This window comes from Erinaceus europaeus, chromosome 16 (assembly GCF_950295315.1).
Source record: "Erinaceus europaeus chromosome 16, mEriEur2.1, whole genome shotgun sequence".
In the NCBI taxonomy this organism is placed as follows: domain Eukaryota; kingdom Metazoa; phylum Chordata; class Mammalia; order Eulipotyphla; family Erinaceidae; genus Erinaceus; species Erinaceus europaeus.
Genome location: NC_080177.1, coordinates 19,941,698 through 19,959,674, shown reverse-complemented (window position 1 = coordinate 19,959,674; position 17,977 = coordinate 19,941,698). Strand labels below are relative to the sequence as shown.

At 42.1% G+C, this 17,977-nt stretch overlaps 1 protein-coding gene across 1 annotated transcript in view; it reads left to right on the top strand.

The window, feature by feature from the left end:
* Nucleotides 1–3,050, top strand: part of LOC132533529 (dmX-like protein 2) — a 41,982-nt gene extending 38,932 nt beyond the window's left edge. Inside the window, exon 6 of the mRNA XM_060175716.1 lies at nt 2,942–3,050. Coding sequence (XP_060031699.1) covers nt 2,942–3,050 — 109 coding nt within the window. The remainder of the gene's footprint in view (nt 1–2,941) is intronic.
* The last annotated feature ends 14,927 nt before the right edge of the window (nt 3,051–17,977 follow it).

Sequence of the window (17,977 nt, the reverse complement as noted above, 5' to 3'; positions counted from 1 at the left end):
ACACATGAGACAATGCACATGGACCTGGGTTCAAGCCCTCAGTCCCCACCTGCAGGGGGAAAGTTTCACAAGCTGTGAAGCAAGGCTGCAGGTGTCTCTTGTTCTCTTTCTATCTCCCCCCTTCCATATCAATTTATCTGTGTCAGTATCCAATAAATAAATAAATAAACAAAATACTTGGAGACCTAATAAAAGCCTGAATATTTGAGAGCTGGTCTGGAGGTTCTAGCGGGGGAAGCGCAGCTACTCATATACCCTGGACCAAAGACTGGTCCGTCCCTATTCGGGGAAGGCCGTCCTCTTCAACCAAGCGCGCAGCTTCGGGAGGGACACACATGGAGCGGGGAGGGAGGAAGGGGACAACCCGGCTAGCCAGCCAGATCAGCCACATCAACCCTGGCGATCAGGGGGGTGACAGATGTTACAGCCAGATGGCCTGAAAAAACCTGAATATTTGTTATTTTTCGATAAAACATAGGAATGAATGCAGGAAGGCATTTCCAGAAGGTCTGAAAACCTGGCTTAATAAAAGGGGGAAGCTAGAGCCCAGGAGTTGGCTCAGTCGGTAGTGTGCACATCTTCCATGCTTGAGGCCCTGGGCTCTTCACAGAAGCACATGAGAGCAGTAAGGACCAAATAGGTAGATCCATGGACTATGGAGCAGCTGTGCATTGGTGCCCGTCTCTCTCTCCTTCCCACAGCTCTCACTCCTTATAACTAAAATAAATATAGAATAAAAGTTAGACTTTGACGGTGATGTATATGAGATCAGGAAGTAGCAAAAACAAACAGCATTTGAGAATCACGGGAAATACAGTTTGAAAAATAATGTAATTCCTGCCTTGATCTTTAAATGCAGGCAGTCACCTTTAAAACTGATCCTGGGACCAGGTTGGGGCGCACCTGGTTAAGCACACACATTGCAGCGCACAAGGACCCAGACTCAAGCCCTTGGTCCCCACCTGCAGGAGGAAAGCTTCACAAATAGTGGCGTCTTTCTGCTTCTCCCCCTCTGTATCTCTCCATTTTTTCTGTCAATTTTTCTGACCCTATTGAATAATAAACATAAAAAGATAAAAAAAAAAAAAAACACCTTTGATCCTTGAAAGCTAGCATGTCATGATTCCTTTGATAAACCTTGACTATGAAAAAAAAAAACCTGCTATACATATTTATTCTTTTTGTACTCATTTCTTTTTATATATTTAAAAAAGTATTTTATTTGGAGTCTGGCATTGGTGCAGCAGGTTAAGCACATGTGGTGCAAAGCTCAAGGACCAGCTTAAGGATCCCAGTTTGAGCCTCCGGCTCCCCACCTGCAGGGGAGTCGCTTCGCAGGCGGTGAAGCAGGTCTGCAGGTGTCTGTCTTTCTCTCCCCGTCTGTCTTCCCCTTCTCTCTCCATTTCTCTCTGTTCTATCCAACAACAATGACACCAAGAACAACAACAATAAAACAAGGGAAACAAAAGAGAAAATAAATAAATAAAGATAAAAAAGTATTTTGTTTATTGGGTATTGGATAGAGACAGAGATACACTGAGAGGGAAGGGGGAGATAGATAGATAGATAGATAGATAGATAGAATGGCAGCACTGTTCCATTGCTTGTGAAGCTTCTCCCTGTAGGTAGGAACTGAACCTAGGTCCTTGGCATGGAACATGTGCCCTCAGCCAGATGCTCCACTTCCTGGTCGCTACTCATATTTATTTTTTATTTTTTGCCTCCAGGGTTATCACTGGGACTCTGTGCCTGCACTATGAATCCACTGCTCCTGGAGGCTATTTTTTTCCTTTTGTTGCCCTTGTTTATTGTTGTCGTTACTGTTGTCATTGTTGGATAGGACAGAGAAAAATCGAGAGAGGAGGGGAAGAGAGGAGGAGAGAAAGATAGACACCTGCAGACCTTCTTCATGGCTTATGAAGCTTCTCCCCTGCAGGTGGGGAGCCAGGGGCTCAAACTGGGATCCTTGAGCCAATCCTCGTGCTTCATGCCACGTGCGCTTAACCAGCTGTGCTACTGCCCAGTCCCCCACTGCTCATATTTCTAAGGGTCACCATATCCTAATGAATGATTAGTCAAAATAGTCATTCCTTTGATTTAATAAATTTATAGAAAGCATAATGATTTAATAGAGGACCAGTTCATAGTTTTATATTGGAATGTAACTTTGTGAAAATGGCCTGTTCAGGGCCAAGCAGTGCTGTGAAGCACAAGGACCGGCTTAAGGATCCTGGTTGGTACCCCTGACTCCCCCACCTACAGGGGGATCGATTCACAAGTGGTGAAGCAGGTCTTCAGGTGTCTATCTTTCTCTGTCCCTCTCTGTTTTCTCTTCCCCTCCCAGCTTCTCTCTGTCCTATCAAAAAAAAAAAAAAAAAAAAAAAAAAAAAAAAAAAAAAAAAAAAAGGCCTCCAGGAGCAGTGGATTCATACATAGTACAGGCACCAATCCCCAGTGATGATCCTGGAGGAGAGAAAAACATAAGAAAAAAGAAAATGAATTTCAGAATCTATACTCTTTAATGCAAGTAAGAATTTATCATAGTTGTTTTTACATCATAATAGACTCCCTTTCTTAATACATGCACACAAATTTGCCTCTCTATGTTTGATATATTTGAGGAAAAACTAATTTTTACCTGAAGTCAACGATCTCACATAATTAGCAACACATACACACACATTTTAATTTTTTCTCCCTTGGCCATTCAGAGAATGAACCCAGGGCCTTGTGCATTATTGATAACACTGCTAAGTAGTCTCTCTGGCCTAATTCTTTAGAGAGAGGTAAGAGAGAGAAACAGGAAAAGAGCAGAGACACCACAAACCCATTCCCCCATCCATGGGGATTCCCCAAGTCCTCACACACAGCCAGGCTCTGTTGGTTGAGAAAACATCTTTGAAAGTTACCTTACATCCTGGACTTTTCTGTGTGCTGACAGTCTGATGATGAAGAGGACAGATAAGATTCCTATTCTCATGGAACTTCAATTTGAGCAAGGAAAGACAGTGAAAACACCATATATGAAGAAGAGCTTTGAGGAAAGATAAAGACAGCATGTCCTAGAAGTATGACTTCGTTTTCATCTCTGATCTTTAGAAAGGATTTTTTTTTTCTGGAAAAAAAAATCAAACTGAGAACTGAATAATAAGAAGAGGACAACTGTGTGACGTTCAGAGGAAAGAGTATTTTTGGCTCAAGGAACACCAAGTGCTGAGATTCTGACATAGGAATTAGCAGGGCTTGTTAACTGCAGTGTTAACTGCTTGTTAAGTGCAGTGGCTTGATCAGAATTTGAGTTACACCTGGCGGAGATGTCAATAGCAGTTCCTTGGAGAGTTAATAGTTCCTTGGAGTTAAGAGTTTAATTAGCCATAGGTTAATTAATTAATTGAGGGCCTGGGTGAAATCTGTTAGGGGTAGAATGTATTGCAGAGAGGAGAATAACAGTAAGCATGAACATTAGGAAGTGGAAAAGAAAATGGGGGAAGGGGTTAGCACACCTGATTGAGTGCACATGGACTCGGGTTCAAGCCCCCAGTCCCCACCTGCAGGGGGAAAGCTTCACAAACAGTGAAGCAGTGCTGCAGGTGTCTGTTTTTCTCTTTCCCTCTCTATCATCCACTCCCCTCTTGATTTTTCTGTCTCTATCAGACAAACAAATAAGTAACTAATAAATAAAACACTAAAAAGAAAAGAGGGGAAAGACTACAGAGGATGTTGAGGAGTGGCTACTAAGATAGGTGGTGAACCCGGAGACTGTGCCTTTGAGGAATCAGAAGGAAAAGAGAGTTCAGGAAGGAAGGAGCTAGTATGTGCCACACATAGTAGGGACGCAGGTTGGACATGTGTTAAAAGTATTGGCCTACCTGTTTGTGCATAAATTATGCTTTTGGAGTCTTAGGATTCTGCTGATCTTAGAGATCATCACAGAAGCTAAGGGCTCAAGTCACTTCTCTGCTGTCTCCTCAAGTTTGCATCCTGCCTCTAGAACCTAAACTAGTTCCTGGAACTGCCTTCTAATCTTGTATTCTTACAACAGCCAGGGTTTCCTGCTACTTTTTTTTTCCTTTATTTAAAAAAATATTTATTTATTCCCTTTTGTTGCCCTTGTTATAGTTATTATTATTGTTGTTGATGTCGTCATTGTTGGATAGGACAGAGAGAAATTGAGAAAGGAGGGGAAGACGGGGAGAGAAAGACACCTGCAGACCTACTTCACCACTTGTGAAGTGACTCCCCTGCAGGTGGGGAGCTGGGGGCTTGAACGAGGATCCTTAGGCTGGTCCTTGAGCTTTGCACCATGTGCTCTTAACCCACTGCGCTACTGCCCAACTCCCCCTGCTACTTTTCTTATTTTTGACTCTTAGCGCTCATTAGATAAAGATATTTATTTATTTATTTATTTATTTATTGCCTCCAGGGTTATTGCTACAGCTTGGTGCCAGCACTGCAAATCCACTGCTTCTGGTGGCTTTTCTTTTCATTCGATAGGACAGAGAGAAATTGAGAGGTTGGGGGAGGGGAATAGAGAGGGGCAGAGAAACAGAGGCACCTGCAGACCTGCTTCACTCACATGGATGAGTAGTTGAGCTATCTGAGGAGAGGTTGGGTGATTAAGCAAGAAATAAGGGATTGATTCTTGGGTGAACTGAAGATTTCGTTTATGAACAAAAATCTTAACAAATGATCTTTTGGACCTTAAGCCACATATTCCTTCTGAAAGGTGGATATTTAGCAAGTATTGCTTCAGAAGTTAGGTCACAGGAATGAGCTGAAATGAATATGTGGAAGTGTCATTTAATGGCATAGCATATGGGAAATGTGAAGGCCTGGGGGATAGAGAGCATATCGATTATGCAAAGAGACTTTCATGCCTGAGGCTCCAAGGTCCCAGATTCAGATTCATAAAGCAGAGCTGAGCGGTGCTCTGGTAAAAAAAAAAAAAAAAAAAAAAAAGATATGAAAATCTAGACTCATTAAAACTTTTTACAAGATTGATTGTGAAATTCTCAAAATGCACTTGAACCAAGATTTAATATACATTATAGTGGGAGGATGAGGCTGTCGATTGCCCCATTTCTTTCTTTAAATTCTCAGGTATGGTTCGGCAGTGCAGGAACTCTGTAACATTAACAAATACGATAAAATAAATATGCAAAAAAAAAAAAATCCCAAACAGACCCCAACATACAGTGGCTCTAGGGAATGAATTCAGTGTCTCTTGCATGTGTGGTGCTGCCGAATGTCCTTCCTGGGCCTGTTTTCTTTTTAGAGAGGAAGAGAGCCACTGCAGCTCCACTCCACTGTCTGTGAAGCTTCCTGGGTACCTTCCATGATGTTCCCAGGGGCTCAGGCATGACAAGGCTGATTGTTGTACTGTGTGAGCTATCTCCAGGTCCCTGATCTCACCTTTACATACCCTTCAACTTGTTCCCACCTTAATGCCTACTCCTACTAGTGACCTTTCAGGGCCTTGAATGTGAGACTTTTTATTATTTTCAGGTCTTTGTATGTGCTTGCCTGCCTGCCTGCCTGCCTGCCTGCCTGCCTGCCTGCCTTCCTTCCTTCCTTCCTTCCTTGCTTCCTTGCTTCCTTCCTTCCTTCCTTCCAGGGTTATTGCTGGGGCTTGATGCTGACACTATGAATTTACTGCTCCTGGCAGCTATTCCCCCTCCCCCCCATTGGATAACACAGAGAACTTGAGGGAAGAGGGGAAGACAGAGAAGGGGAGAGAAAGAAAGACACCTGCAGACCTGCTTCACCACTTGTGAAGCAACCCTTTGCATATGGGAAGCCGAGGGACTAAAACCAGGTGCTTTTCATTCTATAAAGAAGAAAACTACCTGTCGTATGCTTTACATTGGCTTGTTCTAGCCCTCCCCCTCCAAGAGAATTGGATGAGTCCTGTTAATTTCGCGGGCCTGCTTGGCCCCGCCCCAAGGGACCCTGGGAGAGGGTTCCTGAGTCCGAGAGTTCCTGAGTTCCCCGAGTGACAGAGTTCCTGAGTTCCGGAGTTCGAGAGTGCGAGGGTGCGAGAGTTTCTGAGTTCGAGAGTAAGGGAGAGGGTTCCTGAGTTCGAGAGAAAAAGAAAGAGTGCTTGCGCCGCCGCAAAGAGACAGCAGAGTTCTGTTTGGTGATTAGTTTGTCTTAGTTTGTGAATCGTTGTTCCTGAATAAAGAAATACAGCTTCCCTGCCCAGCCGTTGTCTCCGCGTCTCTGTTACCCGCCGTGAAGCAAGCCAGCCCGGCAAGAGCCTCCGAAAATTTTAACAACAACTACCCCTTTCAGGTCTGCCTGGCCATCATCTATGTATCCTCCAACAATCAACCTCTACCTCTCAATAAAGTCAAAACTCCCAATTCATAGTATTCTCACTTATAACACTTCAGTTGAAACAGTAATTTTTATCTTACTTGCTTTTGTATTCTCTTGTAAAGTATAAACTCAGTGCATTAAGGAAATAGATTTTATAATTTGGTTCTTCCCCTGCCCCAACTTTATCCCCACAGCTCACACAGTGTCCACATTCAATGTGTACTTGTTTGAATTCATTATTATGGTCCTATTCCATAGTTTATGGCAATTACTAGCACATCACCTATTTAAAAAAAATTTTTTTTACATTATCTTTATTTATTTGATAGAGACAGCCAGAAATTGAGAGGGAAGGGAGTGATAGAGTGGAAGAGAGATAGACACCTGCAGCCCTGCTTTTCTATTTGTGAAGCTTTCCCCCTGCAAGTGGGGACTGGGGACTTGAACCTGGGTCCTTGCACACTGTGATATGTGCGTTCAACCAGGTGCACCACCACCTAACCCCGCACATTACCCATTTCTATTGATTGGTTGATTTTGTTTTTTAAGTCTGAAATGGTCTGAAAACCATTGAGTTTGCTCAGAATGAAAATGGACTTCTTAATAAGTCCGAGTTTGGACATGAGCAAATGTAATATAACAATTAGTGTTTATGAAATGTACTGAAATACAGGTGATTGAATTGAATCAATGTTGTATTGATAAAATTATTGTATATCTACTTCTCCCTACAGTAGAAAACCATTATTTAGTACAATACTTATGGGAGATAGCATAATGGCTATGCAAACAAACTCTAATGCCAGAGACTCTGAGGTCCGAGGTTCAATTCCCCACACCACCATAAGCCAGAGCTGAGCAGTGCTCTAGTAAAAAACAAAACAAAACGAAACAACTCCTTCTGTTTATGTAGCAGATTTCCCTCACACAGTGTATATTAACTATGATCTTCCTTTGCTTACCCAGTGTGCACTGTTTGCCTGTGTGTCACAACTTTGAGGCTGTTTCAGAGTGTTTTGTCTTTTTACAAGGTCACTTAGTATTTTAGAAACTAGTAACCATAGGCCTGTGATAGAACTCAGCAGTATATCTTATGCCTTGTGTGCCTCAGGCCCTGGTTTCAAACCCCTGTACTGTGTATGATGAAATGGTGTTTTGGTCTCTGTAATACAAAAAGAAAAAAAAAAAGATAATGACCCACATTAGATGCTCAGTACTGATTGAAGAGTTGAACCTTCATTCCTAATGAATATGAAATCTGCCTTTATGAATCAAACTAAGTAATAAGAATAAAAACACATCAGTGAAACAACCAGATTTTTTTTTTTTTGCCTCCAGTGTTATTGTTGGGGCTCAGTGCCTACACTATGAATCCACTGCTCTTAGAGGCCATTTTTCCCATTTTTGTTGCCCTTGCTGTTGTTGTTATTTTTATTGTTGGCCATTGCTGCTGCTGTTGCTGGAAAGGACAGAAATCGAGAGGGGGGTGGAGAGAAAGAGAGACACTTGCAGGCCTGCTTCACAGTTTGTGAAGCAAATGCCCTGAAGGTGGGGAGCCTGGAGCTCTAACCTGGATCCTTACACCAGTCCTTATGTTTAGTGCCATGTGTGATTAACCCACTGCACTACCATCTGTGTGACCCCCCCCTTTTTTTTTTTAACACCAGAGCACTACTCATCTTTGGCATACAGTGGTACAGGGGTTTGAACCAGGGACTTTGGAGTCTCATGCATGAGAGTCTTTTTTTTTTATTATTTTTTTATCTCCAGGGTTATTGCCGGGGCTCGGTGTCTGCACCACGAATCCACTGCTTCTGGAGGCCATTTTTTCCCCTTTTGTTGCCCTTGTTGTTTTATCATTGTTGTGGTTGTTATTGTTGTTGTGGTTGTTGGATAGGACAGAGAGAAATGGAGAGAGGAGGGGAGACAGAGGGGGAGAGAAAGATAGACACCTGCAGACCTGCTTCACCCCCTGTGAATCGACTCCCCTGCAGGTGGGGAGCCTGGGGCTCAAACTGGGATCCTTATGCCGGTCCTTGTGCTTTGCGCCACGTGCACTTAACCCGCTGCGCTACTGTCAGACTGCCCGGATGAGAGTCTTTTTATATAACCATTAGGATATCTACCCCTGCCCCTAGATTTTTTTTTTTCTTTTTGCCTCTGGGGTTATGGCCGGGGCTTGGTGCCTGCACTATGAATCCTGCTCCTGGAGGCCATTTTTCCCATTTTTTGTTGCCCTTGTTGTTGTCCTCGTTTTTGTTGTCATTGTTGCCATTGCTGCTATTGGACAGGACAGGGAGAAATCGAGAGAGGAGAGGAAGACAGAGGGGGGGAGAGAAAGATAGACACCTGCAGACCTGCTTCACTGTCAATAAAGCGACCCCACCCTTGCAGGTGGGGAGCCGGGGTCTTGAACCAGGAGTTCCCTACACCTGTTTTTGTGCTTCGTGCCATGTGCACTTAACCCGCTGCACTACTGCCGGACTCCCCATTAAAAAAATATATGTATTTATTTATTATTGGATAAAGACAGAAATTGAGATGGGATGGGAGATAGAGAAGGAAAGAGTCAGAGATACCTGCAACGCTGCTTCACTACTTTTGAAGCCCCCTCTCACCTCAACCCCTCCTAGATGGGTACAAGGGGGCTTGAACCTGTGTCCTTTTGCACTATAATGTGGATGTTCAGGTGTGCCACCACCTGTCCCCCATTTTTTTTAACATTGCTGAGGTCTCACCTCCAAGAGCCAACTTTTTTAGACAGAGGGAGGTAGAGACAGAGGAAGAGAGGGAAAGACACCCCAGTGAGATGGAGTCTGAGTTGGGAACTCAGTTATGTGCATGACAAAGCAGCCGCCTCCCTGGTGAGCCCTCTTGCAGTGTGAGACAATCAGGTTTCCACCTCCCGAAAGGCAGTTCTTTCAACATAAGCCCAATACCTTCTTAATTTTTTGCTGAATTAGCAACTGATTATTATTACTATTTTTTTTAAATTTATTTTTTATTTAAGAAAGGATAAATTAACAAAACCATAGGGTAGGAGGGGTACAACTCCACATAATTCCCACCACCCAATCTCCATATCCCATCCCCTCCCCTGATAGCTTTCCCATTCTCTATCCCTCTGGGAGCATGGACCCAGGGTCATTGAGGGTTGCAGAAGGTAGAAGGTCTGGCTTCTGTAATTGCTTCCCTGCTGAACATGGGCGTTGACTGGTCGGTCCATGCTCCCAGTCTGCCTCTCTCTTTCCCTAGTAGGGTGGGTCTCTGGGGAAGCAGAGCTCCAGGACATATTGGTGGGGTCTTCAGTCCAGGGAAGCCTGGCTGGCATCCTGATGGAATCTGGAACCTGGTGGCTGAAAAGAGAGTTAACATACAAAGCCAAACAAATTGTTGAGCAATCATGGACCCAAAGCTTGGAATAGTGGAGAGGAAGTGTTGGGGGGATATTCACTGCAAACTCTAGTGTACTTCTGCTTTCAGGTATATATTTTGCACTAGTTTATGGATACGTGTGAACATATACTCTCTCACAGAGACTGGTGTATATCTAGGTTTTGGGTCTTTGTTAGAAAGTGAACCACCTGGGATGGAATTAGAGAATACTATGAAAGGAAAGGTCTCACCCGAGTAATGAAGCTGAAGGGTTGTCATTCCACACGTGAAGTCTCTGCACACAGTCTGAGCTGAAGCATGTTGAGGTGACAATCGTTGCGTTGATTAGGTTGTGATCAGCAGATGCAATATTATTTGATAGGGATTGGGAGAGGCATGCGGGAATGTGGGCCCTATCCTAAGGTTCCAGGACGGGGGAAATATAGGCTCTGTAGTGGAGATGTGAGGTTCCTGCTGTCTTAGGGTTCAAAAAGACAATGGATAGTTAATGGTATCATCACATTATTTGGTTAACTTTGAAAAGTCCTTTTGTTAGGGTTTGCTGTATAGTACCCAGTATCTTGTATATAGCTGTGCCATTGGTTGCTTCTGATCTACTTGGTCTAGGCTTTTGAGAAAGTCTGCATATCAAATACACAGCCTATATATTAAAAAGACTCAGATTGTGTTTTAAAAACTTCGAGACATACAATTAATTTTCCCCCTCTCATATTAATTAACTAGTGATTTATGTGACTATACTTTACTAGGAGTGTACATAAACACTATTCCCACCACCAAAAGACTGTGTCCCATCCCACCCACCCACCCCAACCCCCCACCGGCCCAGGAAGCTGCATGTCTACCCCTCACCACAGGGTTTTTACTTTGGTGCCCTACTTTCAATTTAGTCAGATCCTGCTTTTAGTTTCCCTTTCAGATCTTCTTTCTCAGCTTCTGTTGATGAGTGGGATCATCCCATACTCATCTTTATCTTTCTGACTTAGCTCACTTAACATAATTCCTTCTAGCTCTGTCCAAGATGGGTCAGAGAAGGTGGGTTCATTGTTCTTGATAGCTGCATAGTATTCCATTGTGTATATATACCACAGCTTTCTCAGCCACTCATCTGTTGTTGGGTTGCTTCCAGGTTTTAGCTATTATGAATTGTGCTGCTATGAACATAGGAGTACACACCTCTTTTTGGTTGGGTGTTATGGAGTCCTTGGGGTATAACCCCACGAGAGGAATTACTGGATCATATGGCAGGTCCATGTCTAGCCTTCTGAGAGTTTTCCAGACAGCTCTCCACAGAGGCTGGACCAATTTACATTCCCACCAGCAATGCAAAAGGGTTCCTCTGTCCCCACAGCCTCTCCAGCATTTGTTGCTGCTGTCCTTTTTGATGTATGCCATTCTTACAGGAGTGAGGAAGTATCTCAATGTTGTCTTAATTTGCATTTCTCTGACAATCAGTGACCTAGAGCAGTTTTTCATATGTTTGTTAGCCTTTTGGATCTCCTCTGTAGTGAATGTTTTGTTCATATCCTCTGCCCATTTTTGGATGGGGTCATTTGCTATTTTGGTGCTTAGTTTGCTGAGCTCTTTATATATTTTGGTGATTAGTCTCTTGTCTGATGTCTGGCATGTGAAGATCTTCTCCCATTCTGTGAGGGGTCTCTTTGTTTGTTTAATAGTTTCTTTGGATGTGCAGAAGCTTTTCAATTTGATGTAGTCCCATTGATTTGTTTCTGCTTTAGTCTTTCTTGCAATTGGGTTTATTTCATCAAAGATGTCCTTGAGGTGTAGGTGGGAAAGTGTTTTACCAATGTTTTCCTCTAAGTATTTGATTGTTTCTGGTCTAACATCCAGGTCTTTGATCCATTTGGAGTTGATTTTTGTTTCTGGTGAGATAAAGTGGTTCAATTTCATTCTTCTGCATGTTACAACCCAGTTTTCCCAGCACCATTTATTGAAGAGAGCCTTCTTCTTCCATTTAATGCTTTGGGCCCCCTTATCAAAGATTAGATGTCCATAGGTGTGGGGATTACTATTTTTTTGGTAAGCACAGACACTGACTTTCTCATTGGCATCTCCCCCCTGCCCCCATCAGTTGGGCTTCTGTCTTGGTTTGGCAGACAAGCGCTGTGCCATCCACCAGCAGGCGTTTCCCACAGCCTCTGTGCCACATGCCAGCTTCTCCATCAGGCACTGTGGGACTCAGGTCCAGTGACTTTCAGGATTTTTTTTGTTACATTTCAGTGAGTACTTTTGCTGGTAAGATATAATATATTTTCCTAAGTGTGGCAAAATCTTTTTTTTTTTCCTCCTTGCACTTGAGAGTCTTTGAGCTTTTTTATCTGACCTCAAAGTTTTACCTTTTTAAAAGATTTTTTTTTTTTTGTCTATCAAAAAGGCATACCTGTTTGATTCTTCAGCCCAAGAAATTTTGTTTGATTACTTTCTAGGTATTTAAGATGTTCTTTTATTTATTTTTTATTATTTATTTATTTAATTCCCTTTTGTTGCCCTTGTTGTTTTATTGTTGTAGTTATTATTGTTGTTTTTATTGATGTCGTTACTGGACAGGACAGAGAGAAGTGGAGAGGAGGGAAAGACGGGGGAGAGAAAGATAGACACCTGGAGATCTGCTTCACCACTTATGAAGTGACTCCCCTGCAGGTGGGGAGCTGGGGGCTGGAACCAGGATCCTTAACACTGGTCCTTGTGCTTTGTGCCACATGCATTTAACCTGCTGCGCTACCACCCTACTCCCTTTTATTTATTTTTTAGTTTATATCCCACCTCTCTCTCAATCTCTGTCTCCCCCTCCCTCCCTCCCTCCTTCCCTCTCTCTCCCCCTTCCTCCCCTTCCCCTTCCTTCCATCCTCCTTTCTCTCCCTCCTTCCTTCCTTCCTTCCTTCCTTCCTTCCTTCCTTCCTTCCTTCCTTCCTCCCTCCCTCCCTCCCTCCCTCTCTCTCTCTCTCCCTCTCTCTCTTTCTTTCTTTCTAAAAAGGAAACATTGACAAAACCATAGGATAAGAGGTGTACAACTCCACACAATTCCCACCACCAGATCTCCGTATCCCATCCCCTCCCTTGATAGCTTTCCTATTCTTTATCCCTCTGGGAGTATGGACCCAAGGTCATTGTGGGATGCAGAAGGTGGAAGGTCTGGCTTCTGTAATTGCTTCGCTGCTGAACAAGGGCGTTGACAGGTCAATCCATACTCCCAGCCTGTCTCTCTCTTTCCCTAGTAGAGTGGGGCTGTGGGGAAGCGGAGCTCCAGGACATATTGGTGGGGTCCTCTGTCCAGGGAAGTCTGTTTGGCATCATGCTAGCATCTGGAACCTGGTGGCTAAAAAGAGAGTTAACATACAAAGCCAAATAAATTGTTGATTAATCATGAACTTAAAGGTTGGAATAGTGCAGATGAAGAGTTGGTGGGGGGGGGTCCTCCATTTTGTACATAGCTAGTAGGCATATTTTAGTAATATTCCAGAGAGCCATGACTATCTTTTTTTTTTTTTTTCCTGAGCCTGACATCTGATATGCAGGTGGATCCAAGTTATTGTCTGGGGAGATGATGTCATGGCTGGAAAAGGACCAGAAAGCTGGATCAGGGAAGAGAGTAGCTACCTAATATTGGGAAAGGGTATAAATATTGTTGACTGTAAATCCCATCTTTTTGATCTGGTCTGGGGCCCATATTCAGCTTAGGAGCCTATGTGACCATTGCATCCCTGTAGATCTGAGCTCACATTCTGTGGTCATGAGTAGGAACATTCCAAGCTGCCCCAATATCAGGACCCATCTTCCTCAGGTGTAGCATAGAGTATGTTGTCCATCCTCCCTTAGGAGGATGGAACATTCTCTACCATTGTTGATCCAAGTTGAGGGCAAGGTCCTATGATCCCATCCCTTCTTAGAATAATTGGTAGTTTCATTAAATTTGAATGTGATTTTAAAAATCTTGTGTTCAAAACATTTTTTTCCTTTCACAGAGGAATATTATTTTGAGTGAAAAATAGGACGACTTTCATAAGGGTTAGGATGGGAAGAGTTTTTGAGGAGGATAGTTTTGACAGGAAGAGAAGGCAAAGGCAGTAGACTACTGAGTCTTGTTCTGGAGAGAGCTTTTCTGTTTGTATATTGTTTTTGGTTTTGTTTACAATTTTTCATTTTTATTTTTTATTATCTGTATCTATTTATTGGATAGGGACAGCCAAATATTGAGAAGAAGGGGGAGATAGAAAGGGAGAGAAACAGAGAGACACCTGCAGTCCTGCTTCACTATTGCAAAACTTTCTCCCTACAGGTGGGGACAGGGGGCTTGAACCTGAGTCCTTGTGCATTTTAACATGTGCACTCAACAAGGTCCACCATTACCTAGCCCCTAATTTTGCATTTTTTTCTGTTTATCAATGTGCCATGGTGTCTTATGTCAGTTCTATTCTCTATTATACTAGTGATTTAATACATTATGAACTAACAAGTATAATTCCACTCCATTCCCATACCATTGTTATGTGTCTCCATTCCTTCCACTAGAAACTGAAGTAGTTCCCCCAAGGTCACAGGTAGGTTGACTATTATTTCTATATGTTTTTTTAAAAGAATTTATTTATTTGTCCATGAGAAAGACAGGCGGAGAGAAAGAACCAGGTATCAATCTGGTACATGTGCTGCTGGGGATTGAACTCAGGACCTCATGGTTGAGAATCCAATGATTTATCCATTGTGCCACCTCCCAGACCACTCTATATGTTTACAATATAGTTATTGACACATGGGTACAATTTCTTGTCTCCCCATGACAGGTGTCTGCAAATCTCTCTTACCTTCAACTTAGGTCCTCTTCTCCCATCATGCACCAGGACCCCAGCGTCCTCTCCCTGTCTCTTCTTCCCTGGAGTTCTTTGCTTTGGTGCAGTACACCATATTGTGTTTTCCCTTTCTGTCCATATTTCTTATCTTTTTATGACTTATTATTATTACTTTTTGTATTAGAACACTGCTCAGCTCTGGCTTATGGTGGCACTGGAGATAAAACTTTTGGAGACTCAGGCATGAAAGGTTTTTGTGTAACTAGCAGGCTATCTTCCCAGCCCACAGACCCCGTTTCTTAAATTTGGCCTGTAAATAAGTTCATTTGATATTCATCTTTCTCTTTTTGGATTATCTTACTTAACATGATTCTTTCAAGTTCTATCCAAAGGAGATGACTTCATCATCATTACTACTTCTATTATTATTTTTACTATTATTGAATATTTAATTATTTTAATGAGAGAGAGAGAGAGGGAGAGAGAAAGAGACCCTCTAGAGCACTGTTGTGCTGGGGATTTACCTGGGACCTTGGAGCATGGGGCATGAAAGTCTCTTTACATAACCACCAGCTGTTTCCTCAGACCACTTTATTGTTTCTAGCAGTTTAGTAGTGTTTCATTGTGTGTATAACCATGACTTTCATAGACTCATCAGCTGTTGATGTGTCTTCCAACTTCGGACTTTTGTAAGTTGTGCTGCTATGAACACAGGTGTACGTAGATCACTTTGGATATGTTTATGTTTCCTTTGGATAAATCTCCAGGAAAGAAATTGTTAGGTCATAGAATAGATCTATTTCTAGTGTTCTAAGTATTCTCCAAATTATTTCCCACATATATTGTACCATTTTGCTTTCTCATCAAGAGTGTAGAATGAAGGACTCTCCCCCCGCCAAGCCTCTTCAACAGCTGTTGTTTCTGTCCTTTCAAATGTATGACATTGTCACAGGTGTAAAGTGGTATCTCACTCTTGTCTTTATGTGCATTTCAATGATCATCAGTCACTTTGAGCATTTTTCCATTTTGCCCTCTGGATCTCTTCTCTGGAAATGATTTTATCCATGTCACCTCCATTTTTAATGAGTTTTTTTTCTCTTTTTGTTGCTTAATTTTATGTATTTTGGCTATTTGTCCTTTGACATATGGTGTGCAGAGGTCTTTACCACTTTATAGGGTGTCTTTCTACCTTGGTGATGGTTCTCTTTACTGTGCAGAAACTTTTCAGTTTGATATAGTCCCATTGGCTTAGTTTTGTTTTTGGTTTCCCATGCTGTTAGACTTGAGTCTTTGGAGACATTTTCAAAGCTCAAATAATGAAGTGTTCTTTCTGCCAGTATTTCCTTCTATGTTTTTTGGCCTAGTGTCGATATCTTTGATCCACTGGAGTTGACTTTTATGCATGGTGCTGTGTGCCTTTCATCTGTTGCATATTTCAAACCACAATACCATTTGTTGAAGAGACTCTCTTACCTCCAGTTAATGTTTTGAGCTTACTAGAAAAAACAAAAAGTTGTTCTGGAAATGTGGAGAGAAGAAAATGCTAGAATGCACCTGCTCACAGATACTCTTGGCCTTTCCTTTCTGACTCCTGAGGGACACTGAAGTAGCTCCACCAAAGATGGTTCAGTAAATTGAGTTTGGAGAAAATGGTAAGGCACTTGGAGGAAAGTGCTGGTCAATTCTGTAAGTGGTTGTCTCACAGTAAGCTCTGAAATAGGATCGTGTAATTCAAATGTCTCAAGAAATGAGGCATTAGGGAGTCGGGCAGTAGTGCAGCGGGTTAAGTGCAGGTGCACAAAGTGCAAGGACTGGTGCAAGGATCCCTGTTCGAGCCCCCGGCTCCCCACCTGCAGTGGAGTTGCTTCACAGGTGGTGAAGCAGGTCTGCAGGTGTCTATCTTTCTCTCTCCCTCTCTGTCTTCCCCTCCTCTCTCCATTTCTCTCTGTCCTATCCAACAACAACGACATCAATAGCAACAACAACCACAATAAAACAACAAGGGCAACAAAAGGGAATAAATAAATAATAAAAAAAAAGAAATGAGGCATTAGTGGAAACATCCATTTCAGGATTAAATTGAACTGTAAATACCAAGAAAGGGGGATGTGAAGCTGGAAGTGTTAACCACCAATGAAAATATTTGGTCTTATGTGCTCTTTTTTTATGAATACATAATTGCATTGTTTCTTAGAGATGAGATTTTTCTGCACAAGTGATCATGTTTATTACTTCCCTTAACATAAATTCCACCACTGAGATGGTCACACTTTAAAGTAGATAATTTCTGTTAAGGAAGATAGTTAGGCTTGGGAGAGGATTGTTAAAAATTTAGTAAAAAAAAAAAAAAAAGATAATTTGTTATGCCTGCAAATGTCTTATGTGTTGGCATAGAAGTGGTTCTGACACCTGTCTGCCTTCTCCTCATTTGAGATAAAACAACAACAACAATGACTGAAATAAGCAAGCAAACAAAAAACAATGAGCTAAGAATGAACAGTTTTTAACACCTTTCAAGGACTGTAAGAAACAAACAAAAAGAATCCGTCAGAGGGTGTGTGGTCCACAGTCCCTAACTAACTTACTATCTGGCCCTTTAAGGAAAAATTCTGCTGATTCTTTACTTTAAGCAGCTTGTTGAAGAGAGTTTACTTTACCCTTATTAATTTCCTCAGCAAGGAAAGAAGAATGATAGAGACTGATAATAAACAGTTTTTCCACTTACTTTTCAAAAATAGTCTTAATTGGAATTAGAAGTATTTTCAGATTTGGTTTTGTACCTTATAAAGGCCATACATTACTACATAGTCTTGCTACATCAGGTTAACTTTTTTAGTTTAAAAAGTCTTTATTATGATAGGCAGCGGAGAGAGGGAGGAGAAAGAAACAGTACTTCACTGCTGATGAAGTGTCCCTTGTAGGTGGGGACTGGGGGCTTGAACCTGGGTCCTTGCACATGGTGATATATGCTTATCAGTTGCACCACTATACAATCCTGTGGCTTAACTTTTTATTTCAATTTTTAATTTTTATTTAACCAGCACATTGTTCCGTTCTTGCTTATGGAGTTGCAGGGGATTGAACTTGAAACCTTGGAGTCTTGGGCATGAGAATCTTTTTTGCATAATGATTATGCTTTCTCCCCCCATTCTTGCAGCTTAATTTTTAAAAAAAATTTCCTTTATTTAGAGGGGGGATTAATGGTTTACAGTTGACAGTAAATTATAGTTGTTTAGTGTAACATTTCCACATAACACTCTAACCCCCCATCTAGGTGCTTCTCTGCCATCATGCTCCAGGATCTGAATGCTTCTCCCTGGCCCAAAGTCCTTTACTTTGGTGCAGCACACCAATGCAGCTTAAATTTTAAAGGGTCTTCAAACCACTTAAATATTAAAGGGTCTTCAAGCCACTTAAATATTGCACAGTAATTTCTATTTCTCTATTTTTGCAGGATG